Source organism: Amblyomma mixtum, chromosome 1, assembly GCF_055824585.1.
Source record: "Amblyomma mixtum isolate Tamu chromosome 1, ASM5582458v1, whole genome shotgun sequence".
Classification (NCBI taxonomy): Eukaryota; Metazoa; Arthropoda; class Arachnida; order Ixodida; family Ixodidae; genus Amblyomma; species Amblyomma mixtum.
Genome location: NC_143012.1, coordinates 287,695,930 through 287,721,063, shown reverse-complemented (window position 1 = coordinate 287,721,063; position 25,134 = coordinate 287,695,930). Strand labels below are relative to the sequence as shown.

At 42.8% G+C, this 25,134-nt stretch overlaps 1 protein-coding gene across 1 annotated transcript in view; it reads right to left on the bottom strand.

Moving 5' to 3' along the window:
• The window catches only part of LOC149371966 (structural maintenance of chromosomes protein 3-like), a 67,638-nt gene that overhangs the window by 10,228 nt on the left and 32,276 nt on the right, over positions 1–25,134 (bottom strand). Inside the window, exons 17-26 of the mRNA XM_089581446.1 lie at positions 24,375–24,528; positions 20,149–20,298; positions 19,684–19,753; positions 19,194–19,275; positions 15,813–16,004; positions 13,777–13,851; positions 12,097–12,211; positions 11,143–11,300; positions 7,724–7,807; positions 2,217–2,360 (exon numbers count right to left, since the gene is read on the bottom strand). Of these exons, the coding sequence (XP_089437572.1) occupies positions 2,217–2,360; positions 7,724–7,807; positions 11,143–11,300; positions 12,097–12,211; positions 13,777–13,851; positions 15,813–16,004; positions 19,194–19,275; positions 19,684–19,753; positions 20,149–20,298; positions 24,375–24,528 (1,224 nt within the window). The remainder of the gene's footprint in view (positions 1–2,216; positions 2,361–7,723; positions 7,808–11,142; positions 11,301–12,096; positions 12,212–13,776; positions 13,852–15,812; positions 16,005–19,193; positions 19,276–19,683; positions 19,754–20,148; positions 20,299–24,374; positions 24,529–25,134) is intronic.

Genomic DNA, 25,134 nt, shown 5'->3' with positions numbered 1-25,134 from the left:
TAAAAACTAATGAAACGAATCTACTGTTGCAGTTTAACAACCACAATGCAACAAAGCCACATGTCCTGTTTGAAAGTGTATACTTCATTAAGTCAATGTTGAAAGAAGAGTCTCGCCAAGCAAATATTTCTCATGTTCTCAAAAATCTCCCGATTGCTACTGCCAAGCAAGAAACAATTTTTTTACACAAAAGTTCTAGTAAAATTAGGGAACTAGCATAATGTAAATGCAAACTTTTATTTAATTTAGTTTAATTATATGTGTTGCTGCCAACAGCCAAATTCTACATGAAAATCCCTCTGTAAGTCCCGCAAGGTTAGAATTCTATTATTAGGCAACTAGCATAATTTAAATGTACATCTTTTATTTAATTTAGTTTAATTATAGGTGTTGCTGCCAACAGCCAAATTCTACACCAAAATCTCTAAGTCCCATAAGGTTGCAATTGAAACTTAATGACTATATTATATTTCTGCCATCATGAACAGCAATGGCCAAGCACAGCAAGAAAGTTAAACGCCAGTTATACCACTAAAGAAAAGCTCATTATAAAACTTGAACCACTCGCATCATTTGCAAATACTTTTCATGAGAAAGCCAATGATGAAAGTAAACCAACAATGCATAACAATTTATTGCAGATTTTCCTTTGCATATAAAGTAAACAATCAAGCTTTAACTACAGGCCACTGCGCTGGCTCAGCGGTTATAGTGCTCGGCTATTGACCCGAAAGACGGGGATTCCATCCCGGCCGTGGTGGCTGCATTTCAATGGAGGCGAAATGCTAAGTGCCCATGTACTTTGCGATGTCATTGCATGTTAAAGAACCCCAGGTGGTCGCAATTATATGGAGCCCTCCACTATGGCCCCCCTCACAGCCTGAGCCGCTTTGGGACGTTAAATCCCATAAACCAAACCAAACTATGAACGACAGCCCTTCATATCCCCACCATTGTCTGTTCCACAACTATTATAGACAGGTTATAAAACGCCAAAGCCAAGACCAAGACTCACTTGCATCAAGCAAATTAGACAGTCTAGTACCAAGTCAAAACCTTATTGACAGTTTATATCCTCTACTAGATTTCAGTAAAGGAAAGGCACATGACTGGCTCCGTTTGTGCCATGAGGGAAAAAAGAAACACAAACGCTGACTAAAAGCTTCAGTGTTCAGCTAGCATTTGTGCTTGTCCTTTTACTCACTCCCACCAGGAACAAGTAAAAGGACAAGCACGAATGCTAGCTGGCAACACTTTTAGTCCACGTTGTGGTTGTTTTCTTTCCCCCTCATGGCACGGTCGAGAAGTCCACCTACAAATGGAGCCAGTTACACCCTTTCTTTTGCTCAAATCCAATGGAGGGTCCGGACTGTGAGTAAGGCTAGACTCTGAACTAGACTGTCCAGTTTGCTTTGTGCCTGCAAGCGGAATTTCAAGCAGCAGCTCAACCAGAACAATGTACAATGTGTCTTGAACAAATCCAAACATTTATGAGGATTCGAGAAAAAAATCTGCACAAATAAAACCAGAAAAATTTTGAGACAGCCAATGTACTCAGCTTGCTTAGCTTAAGGCAGACAATTTAAGATTTCCTGTGCGCATAGCCCTCAAAGAATAGAAAGCATGGAACTCTTCTTTGTCTTGTTTCTTTACATATGTTTTACCCTCATCCTCCTGTTTGACGTATAGCACCAGAAAAGTAGAAGAAGGCATTTCTTTATATGACAGCATCCTCTTTGCTGTCAAATAGCGTGCCATGAATTCACGTTGTCATCAAAAAACTTGTCTGCTCATGAATAATGATAGGCTGAAATTGCTTGTTAGCAAAATGCTTGTTTGAAATTGCCCATGGTTTGCAAAATGTCAACCTCTGTTAAGCCCTCTTGATGGCAAATAAACTGATCACAGTTACGTCGCAGGGGCCATTTCAAGCACTGCGTGCTCTCAGTTCCCTGTAAAGAAGTGGCAACATAACCATCTGCCGTGAATATGTTCATCAGCCATAGGGCGTGAAATTAGCTTTCAGATCTTGACCTATGCACATTTATTAGTCTTAAGACAGAAGCAAATTTAAAACTATACAAGCTACAAGATCTGGTGACTTGGCAACTCACTTATTTTCCAAAATAACACCTCGGCCTTGGTTCAGCATCACAGAAAAATCTTATATGAATGATTTCGTCATAAACATAGGAATACAGCGAATTCCTTCGTACCCTACGGGTCCGCTCCACATCTTGAAGGTGCTTGCAGACATCGTCAAGCTTCCTTGAGGCCTCCTCGATGAGCCTGCCGGCCAAGAGGTCTGGCGGGTTCATTCTGTTCAGCCTTGCTTGAAGGCGTTGCCGTTCATGGTCAAGCTGTTGAAAGTGAACGGGCATGTACTGGTTAGCATTGCATGCCAGCAGGTGGTAGCCCAGTGTGCTGTGGCTAATCCACCCAAAGAGAAGGTGCTGCTCTCCAGCTCACTGAGCATGCTCAACCACTGCGAGCAGAATGACATTTGGCAGCTACATGGCGTCGCCTTTTGGCAGCACATCCTTCCCTCACAAACATTGGCTGTCTCAGCCCTCCCACAAGATATACATGTGAACCGTGTACTGCCTCCTGTTTGGCTTCACCATCAATGGTGAGCCTGAGTATCAAAGCACACTGCCATTCTTTGCTCTGCTTTGACTTTCTCCTAACCAAAATGTATGCACAGAGCTTTCTGTACGAATACTGGAAAATGTGTGGTGTGTATGAGAAAAAATTAGCACAATGGGGCCTCTAGTTATATGGGGATAAAGCGACACAAGATGTGCCTATCAAGCAAGCAAACTGGTGGAGGGACTGCTAGGTCGTTCCCAATATTGTCGCCCAGGCAAGATTGGTAGACAACAGCCAAAAGCCATTTAGAAATTGCATATTCAATGCATCACTGCTCTGCAGTGGTTGTTCATGGGGCATATGAACAACTGCTGTGACCACATGAAACGGCGTGAGGGCGGTGTCCTCGTTGCCACTGATCATCACCTACAGTGCTCTGCTATGGAATTAAATTTCCACTTAGAAATTTTATTCTTGTCATGCAACACTTCCTATTCACCGGTAATTACTGGTAGGTGCTATCTTCCAACAGATGCTGACTTTCATTTTGTCATTATAATTTCCACAAAGCCTGCACTCGACACCTTCAACACACCTGAACATACTCATCCTTCTGTTTGGTGATTTCAATCTTCTCTCCATCACCTGGTCTAACACTGCTCTAACCATATAGAAAAATAACACCAACATTTTTGTTAACAGCTGCATGACCTTTCATTTAGTGCAACTTGTTTCCACCCCTATACGAGAAACAGCTTACTCTTCAAACATCTTAACATGATAGCATTAAGGAGCTGGTGTCACAGGAAATCCGTTGGCGGCATTGTTGACCGTGGGTGAAAAATAGACAAAAAATCCCCATAGAAGCAACTCAGGAGGCAGGTGGGCCACCTAGGTCACATAACTTTGTGGCGCCATCACAACCTGCCCAACAGATTGTGAGCAGACCGCACACCATGGCAGGTGGAAGTTAAACGAATGATTGACTGCTAGAGGTTGCTCGGGAAGAGCAACCTGCGTCGCACAAGCCCCACCGATGGCAGCGCCTGCCATCGCAGGGCAGTGGTGCATCACTTAACTGTGGCACCACTCCGCCAGGAGGGCTATGAAAACTCCGAATGATCTATGGATGTTAAGTAACCTAGCAACAACGTACCTCCCCATGTGCGCCCAAGAAGGATGGAATGTCCCAGTCCCAGTAAAACATTTATCAAACGCTTGCAGACCGTAGAGGCAAGACATAGAAACACTAGCAAAGAATCAGCGCTCCCGCTAAAGGTCTTGGAACATTTTTCGGAAGTTTTAAGCAACAACAAAAACGAATCAAAGCATTTTGGCCCCAGAAAGATGACCGGGTATAACGTTTCGGGACCAATGATTTTCAACAAGAAATAACAATCGTCTGCTCGCTCTCTTTTCTCTCTCCCTTGTGCCACAAGCTGCGAGGAGAGAAGGTTTTGTTCTTGCACTCATCGTTTTAAGGCGAAAGCCGTTAATGCCTCATGATTGTCGACAAAAGGTTGTCAGCAGAGGTGTCACGCTTTTCAGTTGGTCGAAACGGTTACGACTTCAGAGTGCGCGGATTTGAAGTAATGAGGTCACCCACGGATGCCTAACGCCCCCTTTTGGAGCAGACGACAACTGATAAAATGGTTGTCGTCCACTCCAACAGGGGGTGTAAGGCGTCCGTCGGTGACCACATTACATACCTCATTACTGCAAACAAAGCCATGGATACAACCGAACTCATCGAAGTAGAGAGAGAGTCATGGTAAAGAAGCAGTCAAAGTCGGCAGTCAAAGTGTGTAGCTGTAATGTGCAGTCATAGTGTGCAGTCAAATAAAGCACTAGTACAGCACAAACAGTCTCGCACTCAATGCCAAACAGTGCGCCAGGAAAGGCTTTCGCCTTGCAGCACATTAAAGAGCCAAATTGCCCCCTCAGTTTTTTGATAGATCAAACAGCAGTTTCATTCGAATAGCCAAAGGAAGCGGTTAACCACGCATTTCTCTCGGCATATACGTTTCTCGCACATGGACCGTCAGCTCCATGCTGCAGGCAGGTGACAGCGGTATGCATTTTCATCGCGCCGCTGAAAGTGACAGCCTCCACCTTTCCCATATTCTAGCATTTTCCCTGCTGCTGCCCAACTTGAACATTGTGTGGTGGTCGCTCCAGGCGTCTCCGACTATCGGCACTCCTCGCTGCGCTGCTATCTAGCTGAAGTGTAGTAATGGCCTCCTGTTGCTCACCCGGCTTCCTCGCTGGCTTCCTCGCACTCTTACTCATGCTGCTTCAGCCATTCGAGCAAAAAGCCCCAGTGAGCAGCAGTTCTTGCTCTCAACACTGCGCCAACTGCGCTGTACTGGACTTCATAGCTAGGGATTCACGCCAGCTTTTCCGCGCACCTCGGCGTGCCTACACCATTCTTTCTGGAGCTGATGCAGTGGCGGCGCAGTGCGAGTTCCTTGCGCGGTCCTACTGATGCCGCTGTTCGAGGCGGCGTTCACGGCAGCGAAGTGGCAGTATGCGACGTCTCGCACACACCCTGCAGTCCTCGGCGCCTCCGACGACTGCAGCACGTTGGTTGTGGCAGTGTGGCCCTCTACTACAGTCATAGGCGGGAAGGACCTTTGGAGACCCACCACTCGCTTTCTGCGAGTGCCCATGGATTAGCCTGTTCTGCCTACTTCAACTCCCAGCCATCCTCTTGTAGCGGTATAGTTTGTGCAGTGTTCGCGTGGCTATACTGACTCTCCCCCACCGGATTAATCGTGCCTTGATCTCGCCTCCCACGCCGGACTGTGCCGCATGCTCAGCCTGCTGCACCATGGGTGTGGCGTGCCACCGCACCTACCTCGAGACGTCACCCCTCCCGCCTGGCTCTAAGCAGTCTATCCCCACACTTAGTCACAGGAAAATAAAACTCCCAGGATGGTTACAAGGGCGTAACGTGAATGTTTGAGCGTTCACTGTGCTGTGAGAAGGCGCAGGACAGAAGGCTGCGCTTAATTCATGGTTTCAGCTGTTGCAGCCTTCTGTTTCATCCCTGGGTTTCCGTAGGCAACGTCGTCAAGGTATGTTGGTTTATGCACATTTTATTTTTTCTTAGTAGAACTAATTTTTTTGTGTGTGTTTTGATAACATGTTGCTGAAGCTTGCTCCAAGGCTCGTGCAAGCCTCTAAGCGAGAGGGGATTTCAACTTGAAGAAAATCTGCAACCTGAAACTGCATATCTGCAGCATACGCTCATCTTGTCTTTTCTTTTGTCACCCAAGTTGCTCTTTACATAAGTTTGCCTTTGCGTGTGCATATCTGCTTTTGTAGCCCATAGAATACTTGTTTAAGGTGCATCAACTTTCAGCCTGCATTCTGTTTTTCTTGCTTCATTTTGCAGATTTCTCAGAGATAGAGAAAAAAATGGCCATCACTATATGCATGATGCCATAGTGCTGCATACATTGTGTATTAAATGGTGCATACGTTTGTGTCTGCTGTTTGTATTCATTCAAATTTGCGCCGTTGAACGTAAGTTTTGTTTGGCACAGGCTTCCAATTTGGTCTGTATTATTTTTCTTTGACTGAAAGATGACTGTATTTTAATTGTGGTCGTATATGGTACTGTCACCGGTATGGACGACAGACTGCAAGACGTGCAAAGAGCATAGCTAGCAAACTGAAATGACTTCTGTATGGTGCTGCTATTTGCTCTTATATGGGCAGAATCGGGCGACTTTTTAACGCAATAGCGTTAAGGGCCCCGTGTCGCAGAAAAGCTGGTGTCATCGGTGGCGTCGGCGTCCGCAGGGTTGACCGTGAGCGAAAAATCCCAGAAGCATTAATAAATAAAACCCAGAACCAGGGCCTCCAGAGTGTGAGACAAGAAAGCCAAGCTGCCCAGTTCATTTACTTCAACTATAGCTACTACACAAATGTATTTAACTTGAAGTCTCAAGCTAACCTTCCTGCTCTTGTTCTCAAGACTTTGTCAGTTCCACAAAATTTTATCATTCATAACTATATCCAGCTCCGTCATCTTTCTCTTCCACCAGACTGTGCTAAGGATAAGCCACAACAAAAGCGTTTATCTGTTTCATGAATAGACTACTGCGCATCTCTCATTTTTTATCCAGATCATGAAAAACAGGAATGATGTTCCCGCTGAAGCCATGCTCCATGCCAACTCAAAACATTTCAAGAATGCCATAGAAAAACCGTCTACAGATGTATAACAAAATCTTTCATGTAATATACCCTATACCAGGGGTCTTGGAAGTGTACTTCGAAATAATAAGTGATGGTGCACCCAATTTCACATCTTGCATACTTGTCAGAGGCAGTGAAATATACTGTTTCAATCAGTGTTGTATCGTATCGCTGACAGTTGATAAGGCACTGAACTAGCAAGAATAATAAGCAATATTATTAGTGCAACAGCATTAAAGGCCCCATTCACCAGAAAATCTAGTGTAGGCATGGTTTTTTCATCAGTGTTGTGAGCAAAAAATCATGGGCATGGCTCTAGCAGGTGGTCCCCAGAGAGCAACCGAAAAGGCAAATGGGCTACCTAGGTTACGTAACCTTGCGACGTAGTCACAGCCTGCCCACTGGATAGTAAGCCCCACTGTGGCAGCTGGCAGTTAAATTAATGATTGGTCGCTCGGGAAGAGCAACCTGGGGCGCACAAGGCCCACCGCTGGCAGCGCCTGCACTCACAGGGCAGGGGCACATCGCTTAACCACTGCACATCTGCGCCAGGAGGGGTATGAGGACTACCAGGGATCTATGCATGCAAAGTAGAGAATGGCCTTCTGCATATATTGGAATTAACACATTAAGCTATCACATCATACTCCCCCCTCCAATTTTTTTATCTACACCTGCATAAGAATGCCTCTGTACTTTATTACTGCAGTCCTAAGCAAAAATTATACATCACCCTAGGGAACCACTTCCGTATTTCAAAAAAAAGTAAGGTGCTATCTTTCATGAGAACTAATGCTTATCAAGCAGGCTGTTCCTTACAGGATTTTTGCAAAACATAAATGCCCATCAGTGATCTTGGCACCTATTGCCATAAAATTTAAATGGCATATTACAAGTACTTTAGCACTAGGCCAATTAGTCACAGTACCTGTGAACGGTCCATGCTTCGGTAGGCATCTAAATCCTTGGAGACTGCTCCAAACATGCTGGTTTTCTTCTTGATTTCCTCCAGCTACACACGAAAGGGTATAAAGCAGATGGAATTCAGGCATGCACTCATGCTAAAGACAACTGGCATCGTCAACACTGGAGGAAAGTGTGCACAAATGCTCATACAGCTTACAGTACAGCAGGTGAGATCATAACAAGCCCACAAGTGTGTCTGCAGTGTACAGGCAATGTATGGTGAGTTGAGACACCACAGTTCTTTGGGACCCTATCACAAACACCCTAGGTGGTGCGTTTCATGTTCATACAATTTCCTGGTTCATATGCTTATAATCATGGGCAACAACAATGTCCCATAGAGTCACACTACTCTTCTTCTGATTAATGCGTTCCTGGAAAATAAGACTGCCAGGACGCTACATTGAAAATTCTTGTAAATTCTACTCCAGTAATAGGCCTAGCGACCATCTGTACATATGAGAACATAAAAGTGGACCAAAGCTGGGGTCACACGACATGGGTGGGAATGCAGTGGCAGTCCCCTGCTCTTGCAGTTTTTCTGCAGTGCCTATGTGCAAATAGAAGAAGCATAAAAAAAAATAACAGTGCACTAACAGTACCAGAGAGCCCTTTCCACGGGGACACAACATGAAGAGAACAAATGCAACAGCATTTTCGCAGTGCTTAATAGCATCCGAGAACTACACTGATGTGCTTAGATAAGAGCGGGCTGGGCTCAGGGTACACAGCATGAGCAGCAAGAACGCTGCGACCACAACCGCTTTCCCATGATGCATTTGTGCAAGGGCACAAAGCATCCCAAAAAATAAGGAAAACACCCCAGCTAATTTTGCCATTGCCGTTGACGAATGAAATGCGTTGTGAAGTTTCTGCCATTGCTAAGGACAAGGCAAATGCAGACTGAATTCTGCGAGCACTAGAAAAGGAGCTGTTCAGAACTTGTGCCAAGAAATGTAAATCAGCATTTTTATAGTGTGTTCACAGATGCCTTTGTGCAAAACTGGGCAGTTTGGATTATATGTTTTCCCAGATAACATGTCCTCCCACCCAAATTAAAAAAAAGAAAAGTACCAACAAGGTTTTACTGTACCTGCACAGGACCTCCCTGCCTTTTGATTGAGGCAAAATGCAAAAGACCCTAGTGTGCTGTGCGATATAAGTGCAATATCAGTGCGACATCCAAAATTATTTTGAAGCCACTCCACTAAACCTCTTTCTCCTGTTATTCCCACCCTCTTCCCTTCTATCACATCCAGTTATCTCCACCAAGAAGTGAAGCAGTTACTGAGCCCTTTACTTCCTTAAAAAACATTTTTTTGTCACTTTCCTTTCCTTTCATTCCTTCCCTTATGGTGTAGTTAAGGTGCCTGCACTGAGAACGACATTTACTGCCTCACATTTTTTCACAACCTAAAGTCATTCACGTGGCCACATCATTAACAATCATGAATCCAGCCTTTTGTGTGCTGCTGCTACTCATGAAAACTTTCATACAGAATAATTTAGATTCGAACGACAGAAGGTCAGACACTGCTAGCAATGAATGTTTTAAAAGCTCTGACAAATGCACTGTCAGGCTTAAGTGCTTCTTCTGCATTAAGCTGGAAGAAGTTATTCCTAGCAAAGTGGATGCCAGATGCACACCCGGCTTCATTCGTTCTTCAGGTATGCAGCTCTCAGGACATGATGAAATGGAAGCTGTCTCAGACAGCAAAAACCATTGGTCATTTTGTAATGTTTATTAACGTGTTGATAAGCTAATTTACAGCTAAATGGGAGCAAAGACTGAGCTGCCATCACCTCCAGCTATTGCAATTTGCTGTGTGAGCAAAATGAATCAGGTGCAGCCAAATTGTGTTGCGCTGTCATACTGTGAATGAGCAAATATGATGTTTACTTTGCCTTTTTTACAACATAACAAGCAACCAGCAACATCTTTGTAGCAAGCTGTGCAGTGATGATTGCTACCAAACCTGGTCAGCTCAGGTTAATTCTTGATGCATACTCAGGCTTTCACTGGCACTGGTTTCATGAGTTACAACTGCATGTCACAAAGGACGCAGTTTCAACGTTTCTTGAACTAGAGGTGACAGCTGAACACTATGATGCTAGTGTTAGCAGAGATTTACAATACTTTAGCTAGGAGAGCCCTGGCAATGAAAGGTTGCACAGTTCCACTACCTGGCATTTCATTTCATGGGGACATCTGCCCTCTGGCATGAAGGCACTAACTTCACCTGAGAGTGTGTCCTCTATTGCTCCCAGCAGGCTTTGTTACTTGCATGCAGCATGCCTTATCTCTAAAGCGTGACATCATGTAACTTCTGAAACATTAAACCCATGATTTGCACATGTACAATTATATGTATTTTGAACTGTGTACTCTGTGTGCAACATATTTAAAAATTTTGTTCTGTAATACTAATGCATTATGCCATCTTGGGTGAGTTCTTATTCTTGGAAGCAAGTTAGTTGTGAAATATGCCTGTACCATTGTTGACAACCCAACTCTGGGCTGGCCTGCAACCTTTTTATTCGGTCTGACCTCGACAAATTTTGCAAGCAATATCAGCAGATTCGTCAGCATGCCTTGCAGTAGGCAGTGAGAGAATTAGCCACTAAACATGGTAGTGCTGCTTTTAATTTACACTGAGCATGACAGTCTAGTCATAAGCACCAACAGTTTCTGTCAGGTTCAGTATAATAGCAGTGCTGCTATCCTTTGCAGCCAGAATAATCATGCAAACAATGCTTGACAGAAACAACCATCTAGTAGAGCACTGAGCGAGGTCATCAGGCCCCTATATGGGCCAGAAGTTTCGTGTCAATCTTTCACTGAGTATAGGAGACAGACAGATGTCTATGAAGCACATCTGAATGCATGTGTTCTGCCTTTGTTCAGCTGAGCTGAGAATTTCCAGCAAGGCACACCAAGCTTCATACTGCCGGCACTCATTACAAACAGCCGCACCTCATCCGTGTGAAATGTGCATGGAATCACTGAAAAGAACATTGAAACTTGTGCAGTGAGTATGTTACGCCCTGAATGTTTGTGATACCTTTACTGGTTTGTGTTTTCTTGAGTTCAGCATCAATTACATTCCACACCTGCATTACAAGAGGAACCCAACTGCAATATGCAATGAAGATGACCACTAAACCAGTGCTCAACTCCTAATGAGTGTTTTTGAATAACATCACTGGAAGCACAAGCCAAGCAACCTCATGGAAATAACATTCCCTGAATAGAAAAATTATTGTTTTCTTAACAAATGCAAAATTCAAATACAAAGAGTATTTCAACACGACAGAGCATGCACTCCATCATTTCAAACTTTGACAGTCAGCATTCAAGATTCTGGGAGGTAGATTACGCACTGCAGTAAGTATGCCCGCTCTCTTCATTGTGAATGTCTCCATCTGCTTTGAGGCTGCTTCCAAGTCATCCCAGCTGCGTGCAGTCTCTTCAGACAACTCCTGTACATTTCGCTCCAGGCCGAGAATCAAAGATTGAGCATCTGTATTGTTTTCAAGTTCTGAAAGTGTCACAAAAAATGCCATTACTATCATTCACTGGAGGAACAGGCATGAACTTATGATTGGCAACTCTCCTGTTTCAAGTGTTAATTGTGAATGGCAATATAAAGCCTGAGAAAAAAATTAGAGATGGCCTCCTTTCTTTATATGTTTGCATTTTAAAACTAAACAGTAGACTCGGCTTGAACGCAGTTGACTGAATTTTCTATTAAAAAGCACATTTGCTAGTTAGGCAAAAGTGGCTCCATAATTTAAAAAAGAATGTCCCTACATTCAAACGCATTTCAAGCCTTACAAATTTTCTTGATGTTTAAAGTAACAAGGCTATGAATTCAGGTAATGTCGGCAGCCTTTTTATGAAGGAGATGAAATGCATGTTTAGGAAACTAGACTGAATATATTCCTCTGGGTGCTGCATGCGTAACTTATATGCAAAAAATATCGGACGGGTAGGCGAGAAATTGTGTTTCACAAAGGTACAAAGTACTAATATTGCGGAATCTAGAAAACATATCTCTAGCAAGTTTTTCTCAGGAATTCATTTTCAACAAGACAAGTCTGGATATGTGTTACCATGGAATACAAGAAGCAATAAGCACATTTTTCATCAGAACTAAGAATGGACACTTGACATGCAAGTTCAATCTCAATTGAGAAAGGATGCACATATCAAGTCTGCAGATTGGAAGTCCTTTTTATTTGAACTTCTCAGACACTTATGTGCACTGAGATGGGAACTACAGATCAAAGATACGTTAATCGCAATGTAGTCCTTCCACTTGGTCGCAGACTCACCTGCTATTTGACTTTTCAAGGAGGCCCTTGTTTCCTCAGCAGCAGTAAGTCTCATCTTTGAGAACTCGAGCTCCCTTTCTAGGGAAACCTTTCTGTCTTCAAGGGATTGTCTCTCCTGGGGCAAAGTCAAGTGAGCACAGGGTAGGAAATTTATGTTTTCTTTTTAAAATTTTAGAAAAAGGAAAGAAGAAATGCATTTTCAGCACATATGGTGAAGTAAAATATGCACAGAGGGTTCTTCTCTTTTTTTTTTTTCAGGAAGAAAAAGCAAAGGACTGAAAAAAAAGAAAACAAAAAAAACCACCACGCATAAAGAAAGTAGCTGTGCAGGCTAGTTATTAAATGTTATGATGGGTTTATCAACACACAAGCAACAAAGCCTATCATGCACCAAAACAAGGTGAAATCAGACTTTTCTTAAGTTAGTGCAACACTAGAGGCAGTTAACTAACTTTTAAAGGACAAGGATAAATAGGGATTGCTAACAAGGCACTGGATTATATAGTAGCCTGATGCAACTGAAAAAGCAGCAGTTGGTAACACTGGCCACGGTCCATGGCATCCTGTATGTATTACTCCGTTGGCCAATTATAACAGTGACCAAAATCAGTTTTTTAAACTCTGACTGCATCAAACTAGCCAGAGTTCATGAAATTACACTGGTTCTTCTGTGCAGCTTGATTCATGTTGCTATTTTTTCCAACTTTGCATATGCATTTCAGTGATTCATCTGCAGTTGGTAATGCCCATTTTGAATGTTCTACATTTACTACTGATCAGCTGAAGCCATGTTCCAAACCACACAGCTGCATAGTGGACTAAAAAGTATTAACGCAACAGCATTAAGGCTCTCATTCTGCAGAAGATCTGGTGTCGGCATGGTGAGTGAAAAATTGTGTTGAGTTGTGTTGTGCTGTGTTGTGTTTCATGGCATGTAGGCAACTGAGGCCATCATGCATCAAGCACATGAAAAATCCCCAGAGAAGCTACCGAGGTGGGCCAGGTCACGTGACCTTACTGCGTCATCACAACCTACCCACCCGATAGTGAGCAAACTTCCCACCGTGGCAGGTGGCAGTTACTAAATTAATGATTGGTCACTCAGAAAGAACAACCTGGTTCTCACAATCTCCCACAGGTGGCAGCACCTGCCATCGCAGGGCCATGGCACAAAGCTTAACCGTTGCACCACTGCGCTGGAAGTGGTATGAGGACTCCCAGGGACCTATGAACCGAGAATGACCAATTCCGCATATATGGGTATTAACCCATTAATGCTATCATGTCATATCCTTAAGGCAGAGCTTAAGTGGCCCGTCAATTTTTTGAATATTTTGTTAACAATACAGCACAGCAATTTGAATACATTCAAGCGGATATGACAGTTGAGTATAATAGTGGTACGCCTGACAGAGAAAAGCCAGCAGCATATTAAGGAGCTAATATGATGCAAGGGCAGCGAACAACCCACTGTGTTTTAAGTTGGAATGATAGTGTGTTACTCTCATGTTACTGTGTGTGTTACTGGTGCCAACTCCATAACCAAATGCTGACCTGCCTCAAAAGCATTGCACGAACCACATACATTTGCAGCGCACATGTATAAAGCAGGATCTAGGGAAGTAAAAAACATGCATACAAGACTGGTTACATATACAGTATACAATAAGTATACAATACTTTTTTCAGCCTGTCAAATTCAGGAACCAGGTAGTACTTCAGAGTAGATTCTTCATTGTTTTTCTTGTGAAGAATCTGAGGAGTAAAAAGAAAATTTTGTGAAACAGTATCCCATCTATTCCAAGCACAATGGTAAAATAAAATCTGTCATTACTGATGAAAATAAATTTTTAATCAAATCAAATTTTTAACAAAATCAAGAATGGAAAAAGCTGTGCCTATGAAGATGTTTAAGACTTTGACTATGTGACCAGATACACTTTTGTAAGAAAATAATGATTTAGAAAGGAGAGCCTGCTATGTGAGCACAAAACTCGAAGCACTGCATATAAGCAGAAAAAGTACTCTCCTTGAAAATGAAAAAAAAAAAGAGCACTAGCTCAACCTTTGGATAACACCACTCGTGTCTTTTGTGGATTTTATTTTGTTACTCGTTTTGCAAGACACAGTACAGGTTGCATACTGTTATGCTGTCCGATCAAGTATACATTTCTGTGCATGTCATGTCATGTTTTTTTATTTTTTTGTACGGTGCTAAGTCAGTCTAGGTTTCTTCACTGCAGTTGTGAAGGCCATACACTATTTTAAAAAAGTGAGGAGCACATTTGCCCATTCATGGTTCATTAAATATTTTTTCATATATTAGAAAGCATTTTTTCTTCATACTAGTATTCAATTCATATTAAAAAATTTATTTGCACGCTCCTCAAAATTGAAATTCACGATCACAAGAAGCTTGTTCTCAATTGACAAATTTAAATGTAAAGCTAGTCAGTCAGTCTGTTACTGTTGTTAGACCTCCATGATGGCACTGGCACTCCAGGGTCCAGTGTCCCCAGTTTTGAGACAAGCAGTGCCATTTAGGGATATAAACAGTCTGATTAAATTGTTGAACCTGCCATAGAAAAGCATATGCATATAGGTATGTTACACATAAAGAGACACTATACTGTTGATACACAAAACTTGGTGCACTGTCAAGCATCTTTGAAACAGTATTCATCTTATAATGGGTTAATCTATAAGGATAAGTTTTTCAGGTTACCATTGACTGGCCCGTCACCTCGAGGACGAACCAGAAGAAAAAGAAATGGCAATCCGTCACTCAGTCTTCTGGCTCACATTCAAGAGATGAGCATTCAAGCCCTAAGCCACCAGTCCGCATCCTTACCTCATTTACTATACATTTACCCCTTACACCCCTGACGACATTAGTCGAAAGGGGATGTCAGACTCACGAAAACAATTAATGACTGTACTACACTAGCACAAGAGTTTATCTTGTCACGAACTTATACATCGTCTCACCGCAGTCACCATCACAAAGTAGCTGTTTAGGCATGCCACACTAATTCATTTTCTGTATCGTTTATTCCATTTATTATTCATTTATTGTTGTTTATCATGTGACGAAACTCCCTTTCCTGCATTGACAGCATGCATTGGTAACATTTAACTTTCGTTCTGTCCTATTTAATGAAACTGAACTCATTAGAATTGTATAACTGTTCGAGTGATCACCTGTTATATCATTATTCTATTGGATTAACCCACTCCCCTCTATAATGCTTCAGCCTTGAGGGTATGTGCAAACAAACAAACAAACAAACAGACAGACAAGCAAGCAAGCAAGCAAACAAACAAACAAACAAACAACAAACAAACAAACAAACAAACAAACACATACTGCAGGCGTGACAACCTAGTCTTGCCTTCGCTGCACTGTCAGATATCTTCTCAGACCCTGACACACAGACACACATGAGGACAGCCAACATATTCACTGTCACTACCGAGCCAACTTTTTTGCCAGTTACTTAAAGTGCATGACGCAGCATGCTGATCCACTAAAACATTGCCGCCTTTCAAGCCCATTCATATCGCTTCAGGTTTAAGGAGGTGCCAGTACAAGGAGGGTCATGGGCCTCAGTCAAGCCGAAGTTTCAGGGAATTCTTCTCAGTGCCTCAGATGTCCAAACCAGATGTCAAAGAAACATTGGCTCAATTGCTTGCCATGCCCCTCTGCAAAGGCTCACCTTGAGCTTCTGTTCCTTGACTGACTTCAGCTTCTTGTTGAGCTTTTGCAAGCTTCGTGTGATCTCCAAGAGGTTCCGCTCAGCACTTGCTGTCAGGTGCTCCACACGATCCCTGGAGCGTTCCCAGAGTAGGGCCTCCTTCTGGTGCCGGTAGCTCTCTGCAGTCTCCCTACGTGTGTGCAGGGCTTGCTCCTGAAAGAGGGACAGCTAGTGCTCGAAGCCCTGGCCAAAATGCTATGAGATCAGGCACATTTGAGTTAGCCTGTGCAGCTCACTGCACATAACGTCATGCGGCAGTTGGAGCACTTGGGCAAAGAGGGCGCTAATGCACCGAAAAACAAACTGTGTACTTGGAAGCACTTGCAACTGAGCCTGGCAGTAGCGATCATGATACATGCATCCAACCATCATCGGAACCAGAAGCTTGTCACGTCCAGCCTCATTCCATTTCACAATAACTAAGAAATTCCCAGACCATGCCCTTAAAACACCACGAGTAATCATGAGCATTGCAGAAGCTGCAATGCTTATGAAGAGTAATCTGGTCACACCTCGCATGGCAGAGAAAGCAATAAAGTGCATTCTAGCTGCAGTGGATCAGAAAACCCTAAAAAGAAAAAAAAACGCATAATAAGATTTCATCATTAATATAAGATTTGTGACGGAACAGCGCAAAACACCGGGACAAGAGACAAGCGCCGACTTACAACTGGTTTTTATTTCGAAGAAACACTGCTTCTTATACCTTCTTCCCCCTCAAAAAAACACAACAAATGCGTCACAACCATATCGTTCAAGCGTCCAAAAAACGCAAGATAAATAATCACAGAGATTTATAATCACATTTTTAACATTTCAAATTCTTTCTTAGTCAAAGCAACAGACGGCGTGCTGACACAATCGTCGCGCAGACTCGCTATCGAAGCTGCCTCGATTATTTCCCTGACTAACTGGTTTTTGTGATTAGCCAAAGCTTTGCATTTCTGGAAAACAGGTGCGCAACTTGTTGAAGGGCAATCTCTGCAATGAATTCCCAGGTTCCGGCAAGCTTGCTCGAAATTAGTTTTGTGTTCCAGTAGCCTTTCGTTCATGCACCTACCAGTCTGCCCTATGTATTGTTTACCACATGCCACTGGCAACGAATAAACAAGGCCTTCGGTGCACTCCACAAAGGGGGTTCGATGCTTTATCGTGCATCCCTGCTTCTTTTTGGTCGGGTCGGAATTTACTCGTCTGCACAGACTTTTGAGTTTGTTAGGAGCAGTCATCACTACATTCACGCCAGCTTTTCGACCTATGCTCTTCAGGCGATGAGAAACGTTGTGAATATACGGTATTGCTACTACCGGCCTCCTTTCTTTTTGTTTCTTTGCCTCATCTTGCTCCTCGGGCCTAGCCTGCATCAGGTGCTTTTTCATCTGCTTGGCAACAGAAACCAAAAGGTGCGAGGGGTAACCCGAGTTGCCAAGCCGTTCAGCCTGGCGAAGAAAGCTCACTTCCATTTTGTGAGCACATGATTTCCTCAAGGCAGGCTAGGCCCGAGGAGCAAGATGAGGCAAAGAAACAAAAAGAAAGGAGGCCGGTAGTAGCAATACCGTATATTCACAACGTTTCTCATCGCCTGAAGAGCATAGGTCGAAAAGCTGGCGTGAATGTAGTGATGACTGCTCCTAACAAACTCAAAAGTCTGTGCAGACGAGTAAATTCCGACCCGACCAAAAAGAAGCAGGGATGCACGATAAAGCATCGAACCCCCTTTGTGGAGTGCACCGAAGGCCTTGTTTATTCGTTGCCAGTGGCATGTGGTAAACAATACATAGGGCAGACTGGTAGGTGCATGAACGAAAGGCTACTGGAACACAAAACTAATTTCGAGCAAGCTTGCCGGAACCTGGGAATTCATTGCAGAGATTGCCCTTCAACAAGTTGCGCACCTGTTTTCCAGAAATGCAAAGCTTTGGCTAATCACAAAAACCAGTTAGTCAGGGAAATAATCGAGGCAGCTTCGATAGCGAGTCTGCGCGACGATTGTGTCAGCACGCCGTCTGTTGCTTTGACTAAGAAAGAATTTGAAATGTTAAAAATGTGATTATAAATCTCTGTGATTATTTATCTTGCGTTTTTTGGACGCTTGAACGATATGGTTGTGACGCATTTGTTGTGTTTTTTTGAGGGGGAAGAAGGTATAAGAAGCAGTGTTTCTTCGAAATAAAAACCAGTTGTAAGTCAGCGCTTGTCTCTTGTCCCGGTGTTTTGCGCTGTTCCGTCACAAATGAATAACCAACATGCCCAAGCTGCTGTCCTCATTAATATAAGAGACAGGCATAAAAACACAACCACAAGGGCAACTGATGAACAACTACTGCTTTCATACAAAGCCCCGTAAAAAGTCAAGCATTTAAAGACAGGAACTTCCCTTTGTCCGTGCCTGACAGTGTTTAAGCTCCATTCATAAAAGGTTTCCATAAAGCAATAACAAGAAGGTTTGAAAAAGCTGACCTCATGCACTCTGTGCATGCAACCTGGTGCTGCTGACACATATACATATCTGTGCAGCAAGTGAAATGGCGGCAGTCAGTACATGCCATATAAAACTAACTGATGAACATTTTTATTGTTCCCTTTTTCTTTTAATACTTCAAAGCATTGCAAGCTTGACAGCTCAGTGCTTTCATGCTTACTAATCGCATACCGCTCTGGTTTCTTTTTCAAAGCTAGATTCGCTGTGCCATGAAATCGAAGAGGCACAAAATGTTGCCTCATAGAATGCAATAAATTGGCTGGTTGCTAGCACTGCACAGGAATGAGTGTATGTCAGACGCGAGATGTCCAGCTGGCAACACATACAAGCACATTCATTGACAATGAGTTTAGTGCCCACATTGTAAACTAGAGTATTACATGAAGGTGCAACTCACACGCAAATATTCTCAAACAAACACGTAAATAGGAAATTGAGACTGATGTCCCACATTTTAAGCCAATATTTCCAACCACATGTAAACAAAGAAGCACACAGTACAGACCAGTGAATACGTCACATTCCTGATGACATCTGTGACACTGCGCCGCTGTGTAGCAGACAAAAAGTACTGAGGTGCTCCAGCATTGTTCATTCAGACTTGCAGATAATAAGCATCAGCAACAGTGGCCTTCAGTCAGCTTCTGTGCGCTCAATTTACTAAGCAATATTTAATATTTCATCAGCACTTTTATGCTAAACGACATAATGATTGTAAGACAGAATTGAACAAAGAATGTTTTGTTAGCAAGTCTCATCGATAGAAGAGTTATGAGTTGAACGACCCATCCAAGATTCACCATACAACACCCACACAGATGGGTGCACCACAATGGCCTAGTCTGAAAACAAATGCTTACCTTTGCCTTAATGCCATCTTCAATTTGCGACAGGCACGAGCGAAGAAAAGCAATTTTTGCTTCACAGCTTGAAATGGTATTCCTGCATGCAGAGAATGAACTTCTTTCAGAAGGCAGTATTAAATATATATATATATATATATATATATATATATATATATATATATATATATATATATATATATATATATATATATATATATATATATATATATTTTCGCTCAACAGAGATGTAGCAACAAGAATCATTCCTGTAATTCTGCTCTACTGTTAAATCAAATGCAATGAGCATCCAGCTAGGAGAACAGTAACAGTGTCACTCATTGGCACATTCCTGCTGGCATCATTTATTTGATCAGTTAAGAGCTCTGCACAATCAATTAAGAGTTAAGAGCAAATTTTAAGCTAAGAGCTAAAAATTTCAGCACTAGAAAAGAAGCACTAATGGCAGAAAATGTGGGTGGAAAATAGAATGCCGAGCTTTACTCACGCATTTCGCACGACTTTCATGTCCAGCATTTGGATCTTGGAAGATATTTCAGAACATTCTGCAGCATGATCTTTGTTTTGCTAAGGGAAGCAAAACTAGTCATTTCAGAAGTCTCCTGTGTGCAAACGGCCTAACTATTGTTATGATTCCAACAAAATTTTTTGGTTTGCTGAACATAAAATACCGAAAAAAACTGCCAACCCACAGCATCAATTTCTATATACCCTTATGAGGTTTCTGCCCTGAGAGCTGAATATCCACTGGCTTGTATGGTGTCACCATTTTGATGAAAGCTCAAAACAAATGATCATTCGCCACTGACTGGCAAACATTACCATTTCCGTGCAAGTGGCAACGGCTGCTGCAAGATGTACTGCTTTGCCATCAACTGCAAAGCTCAATCACTTACTTGTTGTATAAAACAGACAAAACAAGAGGTTGCAGAGTTGGTGCTGAAAAGGATACCACGAACAGCAACAGATGACGCGCTTAGCGAGGATTCAGCTGACCGAAGGACGTCAGATATCCGGCAGAATTCCTCGTAAACAGCAAATTCATTTTTCTTGGGGTCATGGTAGCCCCCCGTCATGGCACCCCTGACCCTCACAGTGTCACCTGCACAACAAGGGAGGAGAGAAGACAACTTCACCACTCCACTCACACAGCCTGCCACAGGGGTTGGGAACAGCAGCTACAGTACCTATATGTCAAACACATATACTTGAAGCTTTTATTCAATACACAGGTAGCCACGCATTCATCATCATCAGCAGCAGCCTGACTACACCCACTGCAGGGCAACGGCCTCTCCCATGTCTCTCTAATTAACCCTGCCCTTCACCAGTTGCGGCCACCGTATCCCCGCAAACTTCTTAATCTCATCCGCCCACCTAATTTTCTGCCGCCCCCTGCTACGTTTGCCTTCTCTTGGAATCCACTCCGTTGCCCTTAAGGACCAGCGGTTATCTTGCCTTTGCATTACATGCCCTGCCCAAGCCCACTTCTTCCTCTTGATTTCAACTAGGATATCATTAACGCGTGTTTGTTCTCTCACCCACTCCGCCCGCTTCTGATCTCTTAACGTTACACCTATCATTTTTCTTTCCATAGCTCGCTGCGTTGTCCTTAACTTAAGCTGAACCCTCTTTGTTAGCCTCCACGTTTCTGCCCCACAGGTGAGTACCGGTAAGATACACCTGTTGTATACTTTTCTCCGGAGGGATATTGGCAAACTGCCATTCATGATCTGAGATAACCTGCCATATGTGCTCCACCCCATTCTTATTCTTCTAGTTATTTCCCTCATGATCTGGATCAGCTGTCACTACCTGCCCTAAATAGACATATTCTCCTACTACTTCCAGCACCTGGCTACAAACTGCAAACTGCTGTTCCCTTGCTAGGCTGTTGAACATTACTTTGGTTTTCTGCATGTTAATTTTTAGCCCCACCGTTGTGCTCTGCCTGTCCAATTCATTGATCATGCTTTGCAGTTCATGTCCTGAGTGACTTAGCAAGGCAATGTCATCAGTGAATCGCAAATTACTTAGGTATTCTCCATTAACTCTTATCCCCAACTGTTCCCATTTCAGGCCCCGGAATAACTTCTGCAAACAGGCAGTGAATAGTATAGGCGAGATCGTGTCTCCCTGCCTGACACCTTTCTTTATTGGAATTTTATTGCTGACATGCATTGATACTGATTTAATAACGGAAATTTCTTGTTACTGTACCTGAGCTCATTTGCAGTAATTAAAACTGAAACTTGAATCCTCCAGTCTGAACTGTGTGACATCTGTACATGTCAGCCACTGGCTTTGTTAATGGTGAGATGGTGAAGGGGTTTAATGATTGCAGTCAGGGCTTTCATTTTTAACAGCAGCCCCAAACTTCTGGCCACCTCAAACGAGCAACCTTCTTGTATTCGTTCCGTCTGACCACCCTCTAGCTGGATTGATATTGGGCAAGGCATCAGGTCACATGCACTCTTTGAAACACTTGAGGATGATGTATACAAACAAGTGTCTGTTGCAGAGGATCCCCCAAAATCATATTCTGAAGGTCTTGTGTCACACGGCTTTTAGAAGAAATGTCACACCCATTTTTCTGCCACACTGATAATGAACGGATTATCTTTATCCTGCTGAGGTGGTTTTTATTGAAGGCGATGATCTGTTTCAAATGTGTCTTTGTGTCAGTGCTTTAGACATGCTCCGTAGCATTGTTCTATTTGCTTTTGTTTAACTCTTTATGATGAAAGCAGTTCAAGAACACTCTTCTTTTCTAGCTGCTGCAATGTGCTTAGTTTGTTACAGGTTTACTAGACTATTTTTCCTTGCTCCATACTTGCAGGTTGCTCTCTAGGCTGTGTTTGTTTCTAAGGACCCTGTCATCACCTGGATAGTCACATATTATACCTACTGGCCTAGATTTTCAGTACGGATGCACACACTATAAATAATAAATGACACATGTTGATTCCATGGCACTAGCTGGCCGGCAAAAATTGTCAAAATGTGTTCCAGGATTACTGCTCTGTGCACATATTCCATTTATAACATTTCTATTATTGTTTTGATTGCAGTGGAAAGGCATGAGTACATGCTCCCATGCACAATGGGTCATAAAAAATCCCTTTTTTCTAATGTTGAACGAACTCACTCAATGGCAAACACAACAGTAAGGGATCTACTGAAAAGTAAGTGCATCGCATTTAACATGACCATAGGCATTCAAGTCTCTAAAGCATGTTTGCGCTCACATGTTCACATAATTCAGGCCTGCAAAAATAGCATAACCAAAAATTTTATTTCAATTCACGGAGATTTGTCGAAGCAATAAATTATTAGTCTGTGCTCGTTTGACAGACATTCAGAATGTCAGAGCAAAGAGCAAGAGCAAAGAGAAAATTTGACCCGAGGAATTGCCAACCGGCCTGTGGCCATACCTTCACATGTTACACAAACTTGTTCTGAAAGGAAGGGTGAAGAATAATGAAATGCTTAAATTACACATTTACATCATGTCATGAATTAGTGGTACCCATCACTTTTCCCAACTGCCTATATCATCTACTGGAAGCGTGACAGCCCATTTAAGTGGCGTTAGCAAGCTGCTAAGCTTACAAAAGTTAGAGCCACTGCTGAAGATTCACACGCCTAATAGCGAGGAATTTCAGATATGATCACGCAAAAGATGGTTTTGACCTACCTAAAATTTTTAACTGGGAATAATGAATCTACAATTACTTCTGTCCAAAAAAAATTTAGAAACAATAACTTTTTAATGCGATGAGGTGGATTCCAATGCCTACGTGAACTTATGTTTTTCTTTACTAACTTTGACCGAGAATATCAATTCACAGTATATTTTGAGAAGATACCAGAAAGACTTTAGAGAACATTTTTAATGTTATATAGTGCATAGTTATTCTCGCAGATTTATAAAATCTCTTGTTGCAAAAATTTGTAGAACTTGGCACACAGGCAGTTTGCTTGCTAATTTTATCTTTATCTAAGAAAAGAAATAAACTATAATTACAAATATTTTATGCTAAGTTCTATGCAAATGTATCTGCCAAACAGTATAAAATGCACCAGCATATTTTTTATGAATAACAAAATATTACTTTGCAAGCTTTAATAAAGGACAGGACAATAGTACCTTTAGAGGGCGATTAAGAAACAATATTTTTTTTATATTTCTTATATTTCATTCAAGCGATGTACATGTGTGAACATTTAAAGCCATTGAAAACATGTAGCATAACACTGCTGGTGTTGTAGCAATGTTGCCGGCGATGAATCTGCAGCCACGAGTGCAAGCGTGAATGTTTGCGCAACACAGAACTTTTCAGCAACTGGCCAAGGCAGCAGCATCGAAAGCCCCCTCTACTAGCCGTGGCTCCAGGGCTACTGCAATATGCGGAGGCAGTCGTCATCAACAGGCCACCTTCCATATCATCAGCCAGATCATAACAGTGTTGTGGATACAGCACCTTTAAAGAGGCCTTTCTATAAGGCTCAGCGCACCTTGCATTGTTTTACTGCAAAGGTTTGTAGAAGAGTAAGAGCAGCTCGGGTAAAAGTCATGCCAACCATTATGCAGGTAGCAAAAAGGCTGACTACGTTATATTTGCTGTTCCTGAAGTCCCTGTTCCTGAAAATTTAGTCTGCCACAATGTTAACATTTGTGTCAGATATGACGGACCTTGGCAAATTTAACTCAAATATTACCTAAATGAAATGAGGATAAACAGACTAAACTGCAATAAAGATGTGCAAACAGTCATCACATTTCCCTTTGAAGACGCTAACCAGAGCTCGATCTTCAGCCAGATGTCGTGAACCTCCAATTGGCTTCATGTTTTAATATCAGCTTTGCTGATCGGTTCAGAATTTGAATCTTGCAAGTTGTCTGGTCACCCGTCACACTCAGATAAACTGTTTACAACAGCTCAGTAGTTATGGTGCAGCCAGTAGTCGATGCCAAGTCCTACAAGCAGCAACTCTATCAGCTAACATGAAAAAGCTGGCTGCAAGATTTGCCTGGATCTCAAACCAGACACCTGTGGTCGCTATAGTTAAAGAACTCGGCTAGCGTAACACGCGCAACACTCGTAACACTCTACGCCTCTGCGGTGCGATAACTAGAAAGTGTGCCTGCCAAGTGGCTGCCAGAATGATGCCCACCTTCGGGTGTGACACAGTTGGCCTTGTAATGGCGGCATGCCTCCTGGGCCACTGCCAGGTCGGAGCAGAGCAGCCAACTGCCCAGCCAGTAGGGGAGCAGGGGTGCCAGCTCGGCATTCGTGCACTGCACCACATCAAGCAGGCGCCTCACACCCTGCACGCGAGAGAACACGTTTCCACTGGAAGTGGCTGCCAGTGGCCAGCACTTGCCTCAAGTACAGAAGCGTTTTAGTGGCATCAATTAGACAGGTTCCAGCCAAAATTTTATTCACTTATAGATACTGCCACCTTGAAGAATGATCACAGCAGACGGATGCCTATATTTCAACGATAACACAAGAAAAAATACAGCCAGAAAGGCGTCACTGATATCGAAGGTACAGCTCAAACAGTATTACCAATGAGTGTTACCTGAACATACCAAACATTCAAGCAACCAGTACAGACCAACATAAATGACAGAGTGAATCAATAGGGAGTTCATTTATAAATAAATATACTCTTACAGAGTGCCTTGAAATGTCCAAAGCATCATTCAAACAGTTTTATTCAAACATATGGCTCATAACCCGACACATCAGGTGATACATGCAAAGAAAACCAAGCATCAGCGTTCAGTCTGGAGTGACATGAGGTCAATATGCTACTGACCGAGACCACGAGCCCCTCAGCACTGGCATGTGTTCGGATGAACTAATCACGCATGTTGAATACATGATGTAAATCCTTGAACATGTGGAGTGACAATGATGACTCATTG